Consider the following 20,423-nt stretch of genomic DNA (forward strand, 5'->3'; position numbering starts at 1 on the left):
CCACAATCGGTGTGCTTTGCAATCGCAAAGCAACAATTGGTTTCATGAAGCAGGCTTGGATTCTCCTTTGCATGAAGACATCTGTAGGCACAGCTTCAAGGCGTGAGTTTGGTTCATTCTGTGTCTCTCTCTTTGGGGCAGAAAATGCGATTCCATCAAGAAGCTCTCACTTTTATCTGAAACGGGCCTCTCTCTTAATTCAAACTATTGATTGGACTAGAAAAGTAGTGGTAGTGAACAGGTTCCACACACACACACACAAATGGGAAGCAAGGAATAACAAGTCGCAGGACTGGCACGTAGCGAAACCTGAGTGAGCACCAAAAGCATTGCCTGGCGTATGGCTTTCAGATCCCTTTCCATCCGGGCCAATGGTGGGTTTCAAAACTTTTTACTACCGGTTCTGTGGGTGTGGCTTGGTGGGTGTGCCTTGGTGGGCGTGGCAGGGGAAGGTTACTGCAAAATCCCCATTTCCTCCTGATCAGCTGGGACTCAGGAGGCAGAGAATAGATGGAGGCGGGGCCAGTCAGAGGCGGTATTTACCAGTTCTCCGAACCACTCAAAATTTCCACTACTGGTTCACCAGAACTGGTCAGAACCTGCTGAAACCCACCTCTGATCTGGGCCATAGATGACCATAGATCTGTCACCTATGGAGGCTAACTGCCCTAGGTTTGTGGCAAGATGCAGGTGGATCCTTGATTTATGACACCAACTTAGCCCACAATTTCCATTTGTTAAGGAATGCAGTCGCTAAGTGAACTTTGCCCCATGTTACAACCTTTTTTTTGGCCACAGTTAAGCAAATCCCTACGGTCGTTAAGTGAAACATACAATCCTTAAGTGAATCTGGCTTCCCTCCAATGACTTTGCTTGTCAGGAGCTGGTTGGGGAGGTTACAAATGGTGACCAACCGTCATAAATAACATAACATAATAAGAGAGTTGGAAGGGACCTTGGAGGTCTTCTAGTCCAACCCCCTGCCCAGGCAGAAAACCCTACACCATTTCAGACAAATGGCTATCCAACATTTTCTTAAAAATTTCCAATGTTGGAGCATTCACAACTTCTGCAGGCAAGTTGTTCCACTTATTAATTGTTCTAACTGTCAGGAAATTTCTCCTTAGTTCTAAGTTGCTTCTCTCCTTGGTTAGTTTCCACCCATTGCTTCTTGTTCTACCCTCAAGAAGCAATGGGTGGAAATTTATAAATTTATATATTTAAGCCAGATTCACTTAACGACTGTATATTTGCTTGTGTGTGTGTGTGTGTGTGTACACACACACCTGTCCAAACTTTGATCATGCAACCCTAGAGATGCTGCAATGGCCACACATGTGAAATTGGCCATTGGTCCCTTTTTCCGGGGCCGTCGTAACTTTGAGCGGTCCCTAAAATGAACCGTTTTTGTAAGTCAAGGACTTTCTATACCCCAGGGAAGAATATCAAGGGAAGTGTAACAGATACAAATGATATGTAGTCATAATTGGGAGGGATTTTTGTCCCCTACCCCTCAAAAAAAAAAGAGAGAGCCAGCCTTGTGAGCCATCCATCCATCCCTATCGATTATAGCTGAGCTGCAAAGGAAGAAAAAGCCATTCCAAAAAAAGACATTTATTCTCAAAAACCGAGTTACGGAGGTAGGGAATATATATCTTGAAGAAGTCTCTCTCTTCCCTCTCTCCCCTTCTGCTTCTGCCAATCTGTCTTTGGCAGAGAAAGCCCTTTTTTTCCCTGCTACTACTCAGCGGGCATACAAATTAACCGGCTTCCCACAAGCCCAAGAAAGGCAAGTCTATCAAATATTTCATTCATGCCTGCAATTTGTATTCTTGATTAGCCTGCGCCAAACCTTTTTCCTTTCTTCCATTCTCCCGCTCCCTTCTTGGAAGGGGCGAGGGGAGAAGGGACTGAAAAACAAAAAAATATCAACCCAGAAGTAGAATCTTCTGGCTTTTTTATTTCCCCCCCCCCCGCCCCCCCTGACTGTTTAAAGCAATCGCTGACCTCCAGGGCATTATGAATAAACAGCAAAGCTGAGAACAAAAGGTTTTCTTTGCCTGCCATTATCTCACATTAGCATAGCCAAGGAGGCTCTGCTTGTGAACAATGCAATTGCCATTCACCGATAATCAGTGAGTTTCCTGCTGGTTGGTGGTTGTTGGTTTTTTCTTTTCTTTTCTTTTTTTTTGGATTACCAAGGCAACAGGCAAGGATAGCATACTTGGGTGGGTGTTTTTGGATTCTTTTTTTTTAAAAAAATAATAATTACCCTTATCATGATTGAAGGATCCGTTGAGTTTATAGAATAATAGCTGCACCGATCAGTGAAATGAATATTTCGCTACTTAACTGAGTGGGGTGGGGAGGGTTGGAGGGATGTGAACTGGGAAATTTCTCTCCAAACACTGGTACGTCAATTAAAGCGCATTCTGTATGATGCAGGGCTGGCTGGGGCAATGAGAGACAAATCAAAATTAAAATTTCAGGTAGCAGGCAGAGGATCGTTCACCATTCAGTGTTTTTTTGCAACAGAGGTTAACAGGTGGAGTGCTCCCATTGTGAACATGGCATGGCGGGAAAAAAAGAATGCACTGATGTGCCTTAGGTGTTTCTTGCTGTTGGGACGATGGCCAGAATTGTGCGGGAGAGATGTTCAAAATCAGCGGAGAGAGACATTAAGGAAGAATTATGTCATCCCATTAGTTGTTAGGTATGGTGGTGATGAATAAATCCATGTTTTGAAGTGCTGGAAGCCTTCTCAGTAATTATTGTTCTCTTTTCCACCTCTGCTTTGTTGCAATTTGCTTAGCGTGATGTTTGTCGGGGGTGGGGGTTGAGGGGGGGGTTGTAAATTAAAGAGTAACTAGCTGTCTGGAATAAGATTTTTCAGATAGATAGATAGATAGATAGATAGATAGATAGATAGATAGATAGATAGATAGATAGATAGATAGATAGATAGATAGATAGATAGATAGATAGATAGATAGATAGATAGATAGATAGATAGATAGATAGAAACAACAAGAAAAACAACAACAATAATAATAGATATAGACAGATAGAGATAGATAGGTAGAAGATAGATAGATAGATAGATAGATAGATAGATAGATAGATAGATAGATAGATAGATAGATAGATAGATACAACAAGAAAAACAACAACAATAATAATAGATATAGACAGATAGAGATAGATAGGTAGAAAATAGATAGAGAGATATAGAGATAGAAAGATAGATGTAATAATAATAATAATAATAATAATAATAATAATAATAATAATAATAATAATAATAATAGATATAGACAGACAGAGATAGAGATAGAAATAGATAGATAGATAGACAGACAGACAGACAGATATAATGAAGATAGATAACAACAACAATAATAGATAGAGACAGATAGAGCTAGGTAGAAGATAGATAGGTAGGTAGGTAGGTAGGTAGGTAGGTAGGTAGGTAGGATATATAATAGTAACAGCAGCAACAACAACAACAATAGAGATAGATGGATAGAAAGATAGATGCAACAACAACAATAATAATAGATATAGACAGACAGAGATAGAGATACATAGATGATAGATAGATAGATAGATAGATAGATAGATAGATAGATAGATAGATAGATAGATAGATAGATAGATAGATAGATAGATAATGAAGATAGATAATAGTAATAAAAATAACAACAATAATAATAGATACAGACAGATAGGGTTTAGATTTTCCCACAGCTAATTTGGTGGAATGGAGTTAAACTGGAGCATAACCAATTTATGTAGCTTCTATGGTTAGGATGCTGGGTTGGAGGTTAGCAAGCCCACGTTTGGGACCCGAGAGCTGTCAGGGGGTGGGTTGAGCTCCTGTCCTTTGCTCCAGCTCCTACCAGGGACATGAAAGGAGCCCCCAACTGGGTGTCCCTCAGGCAACGGTGATGTCACTGGCTAATCCTTTCAATCCAGAAGTGTTTCAGTGTTTCTGACATGAGTGCAATGTGACCAGATGAATTAGTTGACTTGACTTGACTTTTGGGGATCCCCCTTAGCACACTGCTTCCTGAGTCAAATTAAACATCTGTAAGTGCAAGGAATTAGACAAAATTTTCACACAGAGAGCCGTTGTTGATGTTGTTATTTCCTGCTCACTGCCTGACATTCTCCACAAATTCCTGTCTAACTTTCTCCTCAGGAGCCCCTTAGACCTTAATGTATTCCTTCGTCTTTCCCTGGTTCATCTCCAACCTTCTTCACTGCCTTACTTTCACTGTGTTGAACACATTGCACAGCTATTACACAATTAAGTGCGTCTCTCCCCAGAGTCTTGTTATGAATGCTTCAGCACACAAGGTGCTCTGAATCTCAGAGCTGTAGGCTCTCCGATAGAAGTTCTTCCTGCATCTGCGTCCCATTATTGGAATGGGGGAAAAAAATCTAACAAGATGAGTAGATCCACTCTCTGGAGCTGTCTGGGCAGAGGTGGTATTTAGCCGGTTTGGACCTATTCGAGCGAACCGATAGCAGAAATTTTAACTGGTTCGCTGAACTGGGAAATACCATCCCTGGCTGGCTCTATCCCCACCCTCCCAGTCACCCTGCCCACCCGGTCACCGCTTACCCATGTGACTGAGTGGGCATGGCAAGGTGCCACCCCACCAAGCCACGGCCACCAAGCCACGCCCACAGAATAGAAAAATTTGAATCCCACCATTATGTCTGGAGTTCATGTAGGCCTAGCTGGAAGAAACCTTTTCGAAGAATTTGTTCAGTGGATCAGCTCTTGTCTTAGTCCTGACCATGCAGCTGGTAGCCAGCACAAAAGGACAAACAGCTTCCCACATGAGCAGAGGTCTGTAACAAATCAAGATTACTCCAAAACCATGACCACGAATGGGGATGTCGCGATGCCTGCCCTTGCATCGGGAGTTGTAGCATTTGCGTCATGATGTGATGAGACACCTCTGAGAATCCAGTTACAGCATGTGCAGAAATACATTTTTGCCTCCTAAAACCAAGGTTGCATTCCTTCTGAAGAAATAGATAAAATAGGAATGTAATTTTATGTGAAACTTTTTCCTGAGTTTGGATCTAAAACTCAAGGCAAATAGAAACTAATCAAGGAGAGAAGCAACCTGGAATTAAGGAGAGACTTCCTGACAGTGAGGAACCAGTGGAACAACTTGTCTTCAGAAGTTGTCTTCAAGAAGTTGTCTTCAGAAGCAGGTGCTTCAACACTGGAGGTTTTTAAGAAAAGTGTTGTGTCTCGCTTGCTCCCCCTGCCACAGCCGGGCCCCTCTTATCTCCTGCCAGATGCTGATAGTGCTGAAGAATGTCCTGGCATGCCCCCAGCCCTGGCACCATGCCCGGACAGGCCAAACAAACAAACCTCCCTCCGATAGCATGTGCACCTGAAGCCAGCCACGAACTGAGATTACCAACAGCTGGAGACAAAACGATGCAATGGATAGACCCACGCTTCTGGAGAATGGAGAGGCGACATCAGCAAAAGGAAGGGAGGGGCAGGCCTGGATAAGTGCTGAGTCATGGAGCCACACCCCATGGCCTATATAAAGGATCTGCTTTCTGGCATTCTCTGAGTCAGGCAAAGTCTAACTTGGATTGCTGAAGTCACTTCCTGGTCTCCTGCCTGCCTTGAGAACTCTGCTAGGACTTTGGCAGAGCTGCAGAGGCACGCTTGATACGGACTTCCCCGACCCGGCCGTCAGCGGAGGAGTGGGACACGACAAAAAGTCTGGACAGCAACCTGTCTGAAATGGTTTAGGGTTTTCTGCTTGAGCAAGAGGATGGCCTAGGTCAGGGGTCTGCAAACTTGGCTCTTTTAAGACTTGTGGACTTCAACAGAGTTCCTCAGCCAGCAAAGCTCCAAAGTCCCTTTCAACTCAGTTATTCTGTTAATTGTTTTTGCCTCACGTAGATTGTTTCTTAGTGCAGGCTGACTCCAAGTTTTCTTGTAACTTAATCTTCACTAAATCAGAAGGGGTTTTTTGTTTGTTTGTTTGTCTGTTTGTTTTGTGGCTGTTTTACAACCTTGTTCTGAATCCAAGGAGTTGGGTGGAGCAAAATAAGAGGACGAGGAAGACGAGATTAGTGATAAAAAGAAGATAAGGCGAAAAGGAGCACAGTCACAATGAGTAAGCAAATGTATCTGCTGGAAGTAAAGACTAAGAGGCAAAATAAAATGAGCATGAGAGAGCAAATAATTGACAGATTAACACTTTTGCTTTCCTTTTTAAGGGCCATTTTTTATAGTTTGTCCATAACATCATTAACTTTTCAATCAATACAACTTCCATTCCCTGTCCATATTTTAATTAAGGGTGTCATTTTCTATGCGTTGGATAAAATTACGCCTTTCCTATGTATTATTGCCATGCATTTCAGTAAATAACAATAACAACAACAACAACAGCAACAATTATTATTATTATTATTATTATTATTATTATTATTATAATTATAATAATTATAATTATAATTATAATACATGAAACTCAGTCAACTGAACCTTCAAAAAGGCATCACAAATACCATTGACTGGTGCTGATGGTTGATACGGGTTGCTGCCAGCGTCCTAGGTATCAACCAAGTACCTTCTTAAGATATATGATGTTCCGAGTAGCGCAGTTTTTTGCAGTTCTGCTGGTGTTATTGCAGGAAGCTGCAATTTGTTGCTGTATCTTATAAAATTCTTGGACATGGTACATTATGTTTAATGAATAAAGATAAATAATAATAGTAATAATTTTCCTTCCCCCACCTCATACCTGATCCTGCCTTCCTGATGGCTTACCTATATTCAAAAAGTCATGGGAACACAAAGTAGAAAAAGTTTTCGAAAATGAGAAGGTGAAGATCTTGTGGGACTTTTGAATGCAGACGGTTTGTCATTTAAAACACAACACGCCAGGTATCACAATTGTCGAAAACCGAAGCATACAGTTTATTGATATCGCTGTACCAGGAGATGTCAGAGTTGAAGAAAAAGAACTGGGAAAAATCATGAAATATCGCGACCTGGCCATTGAAACTACGCGATTATGGATGAAACGTAGCAGTGATACCCATGGTCATCAGGGCACTTGGTACCATATCCAAGAATTTTACAAAATACTACAAGAAATTGCAGCTTCCTGCAATAACACCAGCGGAACTGCAAAAAACTGTGCTACTCGGAACATCATATATTTTAAGAAGATACTTGGTTGATACCTAGGACGCTGGCAGCAACCCGTATCAACCATTAGCACCAGTCACTCATATTTGTGACACATTTTTAAATGTTCAGTTGACTGAGTTTCATGTTTAATGAATAAAAGAGATAATCATCATCATCATCATCAAAATCACACAAACTGATTAAAAAGCTAGACACAACCGAGTTGCTAAATTAATCCACTGGTCATTATGTAAAAAATATGACTTGCCTGTATCCAAAAAGTCATGGGAACATAAACTGGAAAAAGTTATAGAAAATGAGAAGGTGAAGATCTTGTGAGACTTTAGAATACAGATGGATCCTCACTTGGAACACAACACACCAGATATCACAGTTGTGGAAAACCGAAACGTTCAATTTATTGACATCGCGGTACCAGGAGATGCCAGAGTCGAAGAAAAAGAACTGGAAAATATCATGAAATATCGCAACCTGGCCATCGAAACTACACGGCCATGGATGAAACATGTAACAGGGATACCCATTGTCATCGGGGCACTTGGTACCATGTCCAAGAATTTTATAAGATACATCAATAAACTGCAGCTTCCTGCAATAACACCAGCAGAACTGCAAAAAAGCTGCGCTACTTGGAACATCGTACATCTTAAGAAGGTACTTGGTTGATACCTAGGATGCTGGCATATCCACCATTAGCACCAGTCACTCGTATTTGTGACATATTTTTAAATGTTCAGTTGACTGAATTTCATTTTTAATGAATAAAAGAGATTATTATTATTATTATTATTATTATTCATACATTTTAAGAAAATTCTTGGTTGATACCTAGGACGCTGGCAGCAACCCGTATCAACCATTAGTGCCAGTCAATGATATCTGTGATACATTTTTAAATGTTCAGTTGACTGAGTTTCACGTTTAATAAATAAAAGAGATAATAATCCAGCTGTTTTGGAAGCACAAAATCCACTAACTAACTTATGAGATGAAACTGGTTAAGCACCATAGCGTTTATTGGTGTCAGTTGTTTGGTCCAAACCTTTTAATCACCAATTTGCTCTTACATCTACTGAGGTAATGGTGTAGACAAGCGAAAGGAGAGAGTTTTTTTTTTATTAGCATTATAATTATAATTCTCACATGGGAAAACCATTTTCGAATCTCTGGATCAGGGTTGCAACATTAATTCTCTCCTTGGTCTGCCATGGTTTTATCCTGTTATTCTTTGTCCCCTGTGCTTGACCGTGAGTACGGTTGAGTTTATTCGTGCAATTACAAATTTCATCAGACCTTTGCACTCCAAACATGCTTGCTGTCCTCAAGGCATAATTAGGCATCTTAATTACTCTAGTACTGTTCAGCAGGAATAATATTATGAACGACATTTATTTGCAAAGCAAAAATGTTTATTCTATGAGCCTCTCATTATTTGTTTCAGGCCCAAATAAGGAAGTCCATGCTTGAAATAACACTTTGGGCTGAAATCCGTTTCATCGGAAGAGGCTAAAAGTTTGTGCCACAATGTAGTTATTCTTCATGGTGTCACACTGAACTTTGTCCTTTGTGTAATAAATAGTCTAACATGGAAACCGGTGGGTGGGTGGGTAGGTGGGTGGAGAGACTTATGGATCCCAAGGAAGAACAGCAGATTCCAACAGCTGAAGCTTTAGTATGATCTTTCTACCAAGGTTGGAGCTGTTTAATAACCTCATTGTCAACTCTGGCTTGCTCTTGAGTTCCCATAGGCAAGGGAAACTGATGAAGCAGCATGGCAGCTGAAACCAAAAGCACATTCCAGACATATGTCTCTCAAGGCTGTCTCCCAGGGTTACCCACAGCAGCTGAAGGGGAGTGATCTCTACAACCCATGAAATTGCTTCATTGGCGAATGTGATTTATGACACCACCCTGGGGGGAGGGGGAAAACGGGGTCATAATTGGGCCGTAAATTATGGGGGGGGGTTGTCAGAGTTGGCTTCACTTGGAATGTGCTGACATGACACTTCTAATAAATAACTGGATTTCTTTTGAAGATTGGCTTGAGGCTCATGGTTTAATTAGGGCATCCTTGGGAACCCTGACACTCATTCCAACAGTAATGTATGGCTGTGAGAGTTGGACCAGAAGGAAGGCTGCGTGCTGAAGAATTAATGTTGTTGGGGTTGTGGTGTTGCAGAAGACACTTGAAAGTCCCTTGGACTGGAAGGAGATCAGATCAGTCAATCCTAAAGGAAATTAACCTTCCTTTGGAAGGACAGTTACTGAAGCCGAAGCTCAAGATGAGAAGAAGAGGACTCTTTAGAGAAAACTCTGATGTTGGGAAAGATGGAAGGCAAAAAGAGAAGGGGACTGCAGAGGATGAGATGGTTAGATGGGTCATCAAAGTGATGAGCATGAATTTGGGCAAACTCTGGGAGACAGTGAAGAACAGGGGAGTCTGGCCTTCTAATGATCCATGGGGCCATCTCCCTGGATTCAGTGCAATACCTTAACTATTGTATTCACATATGACTATTGTAGCTGCTTTTCAGGGACTACTGTGACTGAAACAACTCTCCCCTTGACTTCCGTGGTTCATGCAGTCTCAAATTCACATTAAACAGTTCTCAGTCCTCTTTTATGCTTCTTGGACAGTGGTGGGATTCAGCCGGTTTGGGCCGATTCAGGCGAACCAGTAGTTAAATTACTGGCTGGCCCCTCCCTGCCCCACCCCTTCCAGGACTCCCCATGTGCCCCATTTTGGCTCCCAAGTAAGTGCAGGGAGGCCTACTAGGCCCAAAATGGGTCAGTGGCCTGTTTTTGCTCCCAGGAGGCTGCAGAGGCCCAAAACGGGGCACAGGGGGCAGCGTGTCCCCTTCCCACAGGTGCAGGAGGCCAAGTGCTGCTTGTCAAACCCCCTGACCACACCCACCATGCCCACTCCCACCCAGTCAGTCATTAGGGCAGAGAACTAGGGGCCTCTGGTGGCTCAGACTGGTAAGACAGTCTGTTATTAGCAGCTGCTTGCAATTACTGCAGGTTCAAGTCCCACCAGGCCCAAGGTTGACTCAGCCTTCCATCCTTTATAAGGTAGGTAAAATGAGGACCCAGATTGTTGGGGGCAAGTTGACTTTGTATATAATATACAAATGGATGAAGACTATTGCTTGACATAGTGTAAGCCGCCCTGAGTCTTCGGAGAAGGGCGGGATATAAATGCAAATAAAAAAAAAACCTGGTTGTTAAATTATTTGAATCCCACCCGTCCTTCCTCATGTTGCAGGCAAGGATGTCTCAGGACCTTTTAAGAAGCTAAATTGTTCGTCCAGTTTGTTAGAACACCAAGCAACCTTAGTTTGGTGACAGCATGAGAAAACCAGGAAAGCCGATGTGTCTTTTCTGGTTTTGGACATTCCCATTCTTTCTTAGGATTCTGGGAGACTCAAATACACATTTCCCTCCCTAGATATGGGTCATCGGGGTGAGGGGGGAGAATGAACATAAGACAAAAAATGAAAGCATTTATTATGAAGAGGCGATGAAACAAAGGACAAGTTGTATGTATAGGAAGAAACTTTATTTGTGGGATGATTAATAAAGGGATTAATAAAGATTTCACAAATCTTCATGAGTATCTTCATCCATGCAGTCTTCTTCACAGCTTTATAGTTTTGCTATGGCCATCTTCCAGGGGACTTCTGATCTTCTTTGGAAACTAGCTTATTACCTTTCTTCCCTCTTAAAATTCATATTAAAAAGTTCTCTCCTGTCCCATGTTCAACCCCAAATCCAGAAGTCGGCATTTCATTTGTTTTTTCCATTTTCAGCAAAAAGTCCATAAAAGTTTCCCAGTCTTTTATAAACGCACTTCTCGTTTTATCTCAGATCAATTGTCATTTCTGCAAATTCTAACGATTATCCAATCGTCCATGGTAGGTCTTTCAGTGTTTCTCCATTATTGTGCAGCTCGGATTTCCAAGCAAAGTCTGGTTCTTTGTAGCTTTGCCATAATGTCACTTGAACAGTCACAATGATGGACATATTGCAATGCATTTTGGGGTGAAACTAGGGGTGGGATTCTACCGGTTTGGGCCAATTCGGGCGAACTAGTAGCTCCGACAATCAGCTGGGAGCGAACCAGTTTGCTCTGACGATCAGGTCGGCCCGCCCATCTGCCTTTGCGCTTTATTTACCTTTATCAGCTGCTTGGCATGGGAGAACAGATTGCTGTGCCTCCGCTGTGTTACTCCCAAGTGGTAACACAGAAGGTTAATATTTGTAAAACTGCATGCGTGTGCAGCGAAGTATGCGATCACCGAGGTTAAAACGGCAGCATCCCACCACTGGGCGAAACCCTTGAAGTTGGTGTGGCAAGAGTTGGCACATTCCAACGGCGCTCTGACTTTCTGCCTAACTAATTTTTTACTTTGTCTGATGAAATTGCTTGGATGAGCAAATCTCAGATTAACAAAGTTTGGACCAGTTGCCATGATTCAACTTTTAGACCCCCTTCGGCATGGATGATTGAGACTTCATCGAGTTCCTTCTTCTTGTAACCGTTCCTAAGATGAAGGAAAGCTGTCCTCTGTTATTCCGACCAACTGAGGTAACTCTCCAAAACAGGAAATGCTGCAGCCTGCGTTCTTTCCTTGCTAGTCAAATAATGCTGACATCCAAGGTGACTTTGGAGGGAAACTGTGGATCAGCAATTTCTGCACCAATGTTCTCCCCTGGGAAGAGTAGCAATGCATCTGTGGAAGGTGAAGCCTCTTAATGACATCCTTCATATGACCAGAGCTCCCGCCATAACAAGCAGCAAAAGATGGAGAAGCTGCCAATGTCAGAAAGAGGGGGTCAAAGCAACGTCTACAGAAGCATACCTATTCTACGGCTGTCAACCTCCAAGGTTGAGACTGAGATCAAAAAACATGTCCCTCAAAATTTCCACTCACCCACCAGTAGTGGGTTTCAATTTTGGTTACTACTGGTTCACTCGTGGGCATGTGCTCACACGTGCGTGCACAACGATTCTGCGCATGCACAGAGACGTCTAGACGGGTGGGCAGAGCCTCCCGCCGCCGCTGCTATCAGTTCTCCTGATCCGGAGTGAACCGGTAGCAACCCATCACTGGCACTTACCCTTAACAATCAGCTGCCACAGACTACCCTGGAACTATGGACGACAAGTAAGGAGCTACCAGGCAATTGGGTATAACCATATGACTGCCATGTGGTCAGGAACAACCTTGGCCTGTATGGAAATCTCTAAATACACTGATCAAATATCAAAGGACAGAATGACAGAGTTGGAAGGGATCTTCCAGTCCAACCCATTGGAAGGGATCTTCCAGTCCAACCCGCTACTCAAGCAGGAGACCCTTTACCATTTTAGAAAATGGTTGTCCTATCTCTTCTGAAAAACTTCCAGTGTTGGAGCACCCAAAACTTCTGGAGGCAAGTTATTCCACTGGTTAATTGTTCTTTCAGGAAATGTCTCCTTGGTTCTAGGTTGGTTCTCTCCTTGATTAGTTTCCATCCATTGCTTCTTGTCCTGCCTTCAGATTTTTTGGAGAATAGGTTGACTTCTTCCTCCTCTTTGGACAATCTAAGAAAACGGGGCTCCCCAATAGAAGATACTCTTTGTGAATGTGGAGAAGAACAATTCATTTCACACATACAATGTCCTTCAACATATATGGGGGAAGACCTCATGCTGGCAAGAGAACATGTAGTCGATATGGCCTGATACTGGGCAAATGTCATTTAGTTTCAACCCTACTTATTATTTTACATGCTTTTCACATGTGCTGTAAGAGCCATGGAGGTGCAGTGGTTAGAATGCTACTGCAGGCCAACTCACTGCTCACTCCAGGAATTCAATTCTGAATGGTCCAAGGTTGACTCAGTCTTCCATCCTTCTGATGTCAGTAAAATGAGGACCCAAATTGTTGGGGGCCAAGAGGCTGACTCTGTAAACCACTTAGTGAAGGCTGATAAAGCACTGTGAAGCAGTATATAAATCTAAGTGCTAGTGCCATATTTCCAATGTTGGAATAAGTTCTGAGCATATCGGTTTGTGAAAGTATAGCTAGCAGAATGTGCCACGATTCTAATAATTCCATCTCTAAAATTCCCAACCAACATGCCAAAATGCTTACCATAAGGAATAGGATCAGAAATGTGTAGAACTGGAAAGGTTGAGTGTGAGTAACCTGCTGAAAATCCTCTGCCGTAGGGAGGCAGCAGTGGGCAGCTGTTTATGCTGTGGTTGTGCGTTGTCTCTATCTCATCTATGCTATAATAGGGGCATCAAATTATTGCTAACTACCTGGGATTCTCTGTTGCTCCTTGGCAAATTCTGATTTGTTTCTGAGTAATGCAATGACCGAAAGGTTCCTCAGCAGATCTCAAGTCAATTTTAGCAATATGAGGCAGAGGGGTGGGGGGAGAGAGAAAGAGGGAGAGGGAGGGAGGGAGAGAAGGATTGGAACAAAACTTCCTCTGCTGAGCAAAAATGATGGCACAATCAATCCAATGTACTTTAAGGAATTGTACCAGGACTGATTCAGTAAAGACATACTCCAATGGAACGGCATACTTGTAGCTCAGGGTTGAACTGCAGGGCCTTTTCTGCTGTCTGAGTTTTGTGGTCTTCTTACAGATGTTTCATTACCCAACTCAGTCACCTCATCAGTGCTGGAAAGCAGTGGGGTTTGCTCTCTGTTTTATAGATAAGCTCTTTGATTGTCTCATCTTGAATTATGTCCTTCAACTCCCTATTTTATTTATTGTCAAGACAGAACTGATCACTGCAAGAGATGAAAGTTCTTTTATGCACACTCAGGCGTGTTTGATGCTTTCCTCAAACATCAGTGCATGTAGTCGACAATTCGCCAACTTAATCTTTATTTCACACTTTATTTCACATTTATTTCGATCCTGTAAACAATTTCAGAAAAACCATACAAACCTGTATATTCTTATATCAGATGCTTTCTTATTATACTTGTGGTGATTGAGTGCCTTAAAAATATAGCAAAGGGGGAAAAAAGGATATAAACAAAAATTGGGTGATCGTGTTGATTGTCCACATTGGTGATGGTTGCTGGCAAGGGTTGGCTTGGGGAAAAGAGATGATCCCATCCTTGAGAATGGAAATCCCAACAGCAGCCACAGATTCCATAGATCAAGTAGGTCTCCCTTCAGAATGAGACAACTCGCTGTGGCCAACATGCCACGGCCAACTCGCTGAAGGCAACTCGCCATGGCCAACTCGCCGCAGGACAATTGAACATAATTGTTTATTTTATTTATTTATTTATTTATTTATTGGTCATTCACATTTCATTTTTGCCCTCTGTTTGCATCCTTTCTTTAATGATTCGATTCGATTCCACCATTTCTTTGATGTTAGTGTAACTCCTGCCCTGCAGTGAGTTGTCCTGCGGCAGCTTGCCCACCGTGAGTTGGCTGTGGCGAGTTGAGTCATCATAAACCCGTCTCCCTTAGCCAATTGTAGAATTCTAAATGACCTGGAGGATCTGTTAGATCAGGGATCTCCAACCTTGGCAACTTTAAGCCTGGAGGACTTCAACTTCATCATTCAAAGATGATTAGGGGACTGGAGGCTAAAACATATGAAAAACGGTTGCAGGAACTGGATATGTCTAGTTTAATAAAAAGAAGGACTAGGGGAGACATGATAGCAGCGTTCCAATATCTCAGGGGTTGCCACAAAGAAGAGGGAGTCGGGTTGTTCTCCAAAGCACCTGAGGGTAGAACAAGAAGCAATGGGTGGAAACTGATCAAGGAAAGAAGCAACTTAGAACTAAGGAGAAATTTCCTGTCAGTTAGAACAATTAATCAGTGGAACGACTTGCCTGCAGAAGTTGTGAATGCTCCAACACTGGAAATTTTTAAGAAAATGTTGGATAACCATCTGACTGAGATGGTGTAAGGTTTCCTGCCTGGGCAGGGGGTTGGACTAGAAGGCCTCCAAGGTCCCTTCCAACTCTGCTGTTATATTATATTATATTATAACTTCCAGAATTCTGAGAGTTGAAGTCCACCAGGCTTAAAATTGCTAAGGTTGGGGACCCCTGTGTTAGATGGTACAAGCTAGCAGTGTGTGTGTGTGTTCAGCTTTGTGATGATGAGGAGATGGGATGAATTTCATATTGGAGGAGTTCCTAACCAGACGTCCATGACATAAGATTAGTGGCAGCTCCACCCTGTTGTCTGGTGTTTCCTTTCCCATCCTGATCCGGAACCTGACAATTACACTTCTCCAGTTGGCAAACTCAATGAAGAGGGACATCAATCAGCCAGTCAAATTGGACGCTATGACAGCACAGGCACTTGGTATAAATGTATGTGTATGTGTGGGAAGCCCATTGCCCGGTCTGGATATCGTGAGAGCCAGCTACCAAATGCAAGACAATGTACATTGTTAGGGATTTCAATTTTTTATTCTGGATCTACACTTTCCCTTCTGATTCTTAGGTGCATATGTGACGGCTGCCACCTTGACAGACCCCAGAGATTGAAACGGGGACCTCCAGAGCTGAAAGCGTGAGTCTCTACAGCTAAAGAGCCAGGCTCTGAAACAGGCTGTCAAAGACTCTTCATGTCTTTTCCTGGGCTAGCCGCAGAAAGGGAGAGTTCATATGGAGAGATGGATCCCTTCCCTCTAGCCACGGTTTCCCTAGATCAGTGGTTCTCAACCTTTATAGTGCTGCGACCCCTTTAATACAATTCCCCATGATGTGGCGACCCCAACCATAAAATTATTTTCATTTTGAATTTATCGCGCCTGAAGCCGTATTGGCTAGCGATCTGAAGTGCTTGCGATTGCCTTGAGGACAGAGGCATTAAAGCGGAGACTCCTCCCCCATTAAGTTTATCGCGCCTGAAGCCAGATTAGGCTAGCGAGTGGGAGTGATTGCAGCTGGCTTGAGAGGGAGACATCAGAGCAAAGATTTCTCTCTTTTTTTAATTCATCGCGCCTGAAGCCGAATTCGGCTAGCGATTTGAAGAGCCTGCAGCTGGCTTGTGGAGTCAACCATTGGAGCGCGATTCTTCGACTCGCAAGTATACTTCCCAGATTTCCAATGGTCTTAGGCGACCCCTTGCAAATCATCATTCGACCCCCAACGGGGTCCCGACCCACAGGTTGAGAACCGCTGCCCTAGATAGATCCTTCCCTTGTGTTGAGCCAATCAGGAATATCTGTGTCCTTTAGTCCTCCAATTGCTTTCCTCGTCTTCCAGGGTAGGGAGAGCTGCATCAGATTGTTATTTTTCTGCCTGGGACACAATAGCAACCACACACCCTATCTCCAAAACAAGGTGCATCATATTTAACACCGACTGAGTTTTTTTTCTCTAACATCTGAACCAAAAGAGAGAGAGAGAGAGATATCATAATAAGGATTCATAGAAGTCCAGGGCATCCATTGGGGAAGACAAGGAAGGTAGTTGAAGATCCAGGTGTGATGATGTTATCACGCCAACCCTACAACCCTCCTACTCGCTTTAGACCAGGGGCCTCCAACCTTGGCAACTTTAAGACTTGTGGACTTCAACTCCCAGAGTTCCTCAGCCAGCAAAGCTAGCTGAGGAACTCTGGGAGTTGAAGTCCACAAGTCTTAAAGTTGCCAAGGTTGGAGGCCCCTGCTTTAGACCATTATGATGCAACTATGTTGTCCCTGGCTGAATTCATTGTTGTGCTTGCGTCATCATTGTTACATCATCATGGCTTGTTGCAGACCCTGCCGACAGTCCCTGGAAGATGCTTTTGATATTTTTTTTTAATGCAATGAAGATAAATTATTTGATGCTTGCAGGATCCAATCTGGGTGAGTCAATGGGACCAGAGGTTTAATCTTTCAAAGCTTTCGGACTCAGATGTTGCAGCCCATCCTCAGAGAACGTCTGCCTCACCAGAACGTGTGCTTTGGACTATTCTGTGCATAGTATTTATGTGGTGCCTGGTTGTGTGTGACTAATTAGTTGGTGATTGGGGTGTTGATGGCCAGTTATTAAGTCATTGGCAGTTGTTACTTCACACTACCAAGTCCTCTGGCTCTTAAACACCTGATAAACTAGTGGTAAATCAATACTCTGATGAAGGGCCCTGTTTCCCAGGCTTCAATCATTTCCCTGGCTGTTTTTGTACCTGCTCAGCCAACAATCTTAGTGGATTAATGACTCCAGCACAAGTCCGAACGCTCAGAAAATTAAACTTCTGGTCCTGCTGACCAACCCAATTTGGATCCTGCAATCCATTATCCTGGGACACGTATCTAATTTGCCTTCATTCATCTTTGAGGCTTAGCTACCTAATGGTAGGGTTGATTGGGGATGTTTGCAAATCGTTCATTTGCTTCTTCTCTTCAGTTATGGTGGGAAATGTTGTAGACAGCCCCATGGTGGATCAAGAGAAGTGGCAAAATGAAAACACACCAAGAGGTGTAGGAAACATTTGCAAAAACAACTTAAGGATATTTCAGAGGACAGGATGCAGTGAATGGAAAACTAGAATTTCTATATAGAAGCCATACACACACACACACACACACACACACACACACACATATACATACACACGCGGTGGCTCAGGGGCTAGGATGTTGAGCTTGTCAATCGAAAAGTCGACAGCTCAGCGGTTCAAATTCCTAGTGCTGCTGTGTAACGGGATGAGCTCCCGTTACTTGTCCCAGCTTCTGCCAACCTAGCAGTTTCGAAAGCACGTAAAAATGCAAGTAGAAAAAATAGGGACCACCTTTGGTGGGAAGGTAACAGCGTTCCGTGCGCCTTTGGCGTTGAGTCATGGTGGCCACATGACCACGGAGACGTCTTCGGACAGCGCTGGCTCTTCGGCTTTGAAACGAAGATGAGCACCGCCCCCTAGAGTCGACAACGACGCACGTATGTGTGAGGGGAACCTTTACCTTTACCATATATACATACATACATATTTGTTTTCTGAGGTTTTCACGGGTGTTTGTATGTAGGTCTTTGGTTGTTCGGGTTTTCTCCCGTGTAAAATTGGAAATTGCTCCCAGAAGCACGAAGCTGAAGCCTGAAGATGACAAATGAGACTTCGTCGAAACGTTGCCACGACATTTCCAATTTTATATGGGAGAAAACCCGAACAACCAAAGACCTACATACATACATATATATATGTATATAATGTCTACATTCTGGAATTTCCTAACACATTTGAGGAAAGTATATAGGTAAACTGTCTCTTGTGAATCTCAGAACTACCATAATCTCTAGCACATGAATTTTTAAACTTTGGCAGGCCAAGGGCCCTATTAGTTGGTTTTTGTTTGTTTTCTTCAGTTTCAGACAAGGTCAAGAATTCCAATCGTAGAGAATCGGTTGCCTTTTGAGTGAATTTTTTCCCCCTTCCCCTAATTCTTTTACCCAAACCCACCAGGTTCTCAAAGAACTTAGAGAAATGAGATTTGAATGGCAGATAAAAGAGTATGGTGTTCATATTTCTAGTTTTCAATATTTACAATGATGATTTACATCATTCTAAGATCTAATTCTACCTCTCAGATTTGAAATGAATAATTTCTTACATACAGATGACCTAAGACAGGGTTCCACTTTCTGATATTTTCTCTCTCCTTCCCATTTTCCTTTTTCTTTTTTTAATCTCTCAATAACAAAGTCCATTAAGGGTGCTATTTGGTACGTAGCATGTTAATTTATTTTAGCTATCTAGCCAACATCTGAAACCATCTTTAGTAGACTTTTTCCCCCCGTATCTAAACAACTTTCTGTGAATTGTTTTTGAGGAAGCCTTTATATTTTCTAATGAAGTTTTCTTTCCTTTACGCCTATGACATCTATTACTCTTTAAGCATGGAATACACCCATGCTAAAGGGTTACCCTCAGCATAAAGATTCTTAACAACGAATCATGGTTAAGAAGATATTTCAGACCCATTTAAGTTTTTTTTTCCCATATGTGTTCTTCCTTTTTCTGTTCCTTTACATCGTTCATTTTTAGCCAGTAAGAATTGTTGACCTATGATCCAATGTTGGTCATTTGGACTCGCACACTTAGCAAACAATGGAAGCTGCACGACAAGTTGTTTAAACCTCGTGAACACAACCATTTCCAGCCCTTAGAGGTCTTTTGCATGTGAGCACAAAGGTTTCCTTTACACCTGTGTGCTAGTGTGAAAGGAGCAGTTTTAATTATCCAGCATCAGTGGGCATAGCAACAACGTCTAGTAAATTGGATAATTCAGCCAAAAGCAGCTTCAGCCCCAACTTTTTTTTTTAATGCTATGTTTACGTCCAACCTGACATGCTATTTAAGTCTATAAATGGCGTTCTCAAAATTTCGTAGTCGTATGTCAATCGCTGGCTTTCCCTTGTCGTCTTTTTCAAAGAGGTGATAGGCATGTTTGTCACTCATATAGATTAAACACATATAAGAGGGGGAGGGGGAAATGACAGAGAAGAGGAAGGAAAACCTTTTGAGGCACGTTATTGTGGGCATGAATTAGGCAAGTACGGATAGTCCTTGACTTACAATGCTTTGTTCGAAGTTACGAACACCAAAAAGGCACCCAAAAAAAGTGACTCGTGACCATTTTTCACACTTACGACCGTTTGCGGCCTCCCCCAAGGTCACGTGATCGAAATCCACACACTTGGCAACCCTGACTCATATTTACGACGGGGTCGCAGTTGCCTGGGGTCACGTGATCCCCTTTTTGAGACCTTCTGACAAGCCAAGTCGATGGGGAAGCCAGATTCACTTAAGAACCGTGTTCGTAACTTAAGAGCGGCAGTGGTTCACTTAACAAGGGCGGCAAGGGAAGTCGTATAATGAGGCGAAACTCATTTAACAAACGTCTCCCTTAGCAACAGAAATTTTGGCCTCAGTCGTGGTTGTAAGTCGAGGACTACCTCTAGTAGGTAAAATACGTGCATGGGGAAAATCGTACAAGAGCAGAAAGATTACTGTAGTGAATTCAAAAGGTCATAGCTATAGGTTGTAAGATGAATTAATCACAATTTCTGCCATATTCATTCCTTGGACAGGTGAGATCATGTAAATGGGGGATATACAATTTCTACCTTGGCCTGTTAACCTCGACTCATCTATCAAAGGGAGTTGTAATAAGAACCCCACCTATAAATCCAATCAACGAATATAATTTATAGGAATAGATGATCTTAGCTGCGACAGAAAATGTATA

The 20,423-nt window shown here is 42.6% G+C and overlaps 1 protein-coding gene across 7 annotated transcripts in view; it reads left to right on the forward strand.

Moving 5' to 3' along the window:
• ZMIZ1 (zinc finger MIZ-type containing 1) overlaps positions 1–20,423 on the forward strand; it is a 558,395-nt gene that overhangs the window by 477,135 nt on the left and 60,837 nt on the right. For 5 of the 7 annotated variants that reach the window (XM_058188355.1, XM_058188360.1, XM_058188354.1 and 2 more), the window contains one exon: positions 15,692–15,760. The exons of the other annotated variants lie outside the window; for them this stretch is intronic. In XM_058188355.1, coding sequence (XP_058044338.1) covers positions 15,692–15,760 — 69 coding nt within the window. The remainder of the gene's footprint in view (positions 1–15,691; positions 15,761–20,423) is intronic. 7 annotated transcript variants of the gene reach the window in all.

This window comes from Ahaetulla prasina, chromosome 6 (assembly GCF_028640845.1).
Source record: "Ahaetulla prasina isolate Xishuangbanna chromosome 6, ASM2864084v1, whole genome shotgun sequence".
In the NCBI taxonomy this organism is placed as follows: domain Eukaryota; kingdom Metazoa; phylum Chordata; class Lepidosauria; order Squamata; family Colubridae; genus Ahaetulla; species Ahaetulla prasina.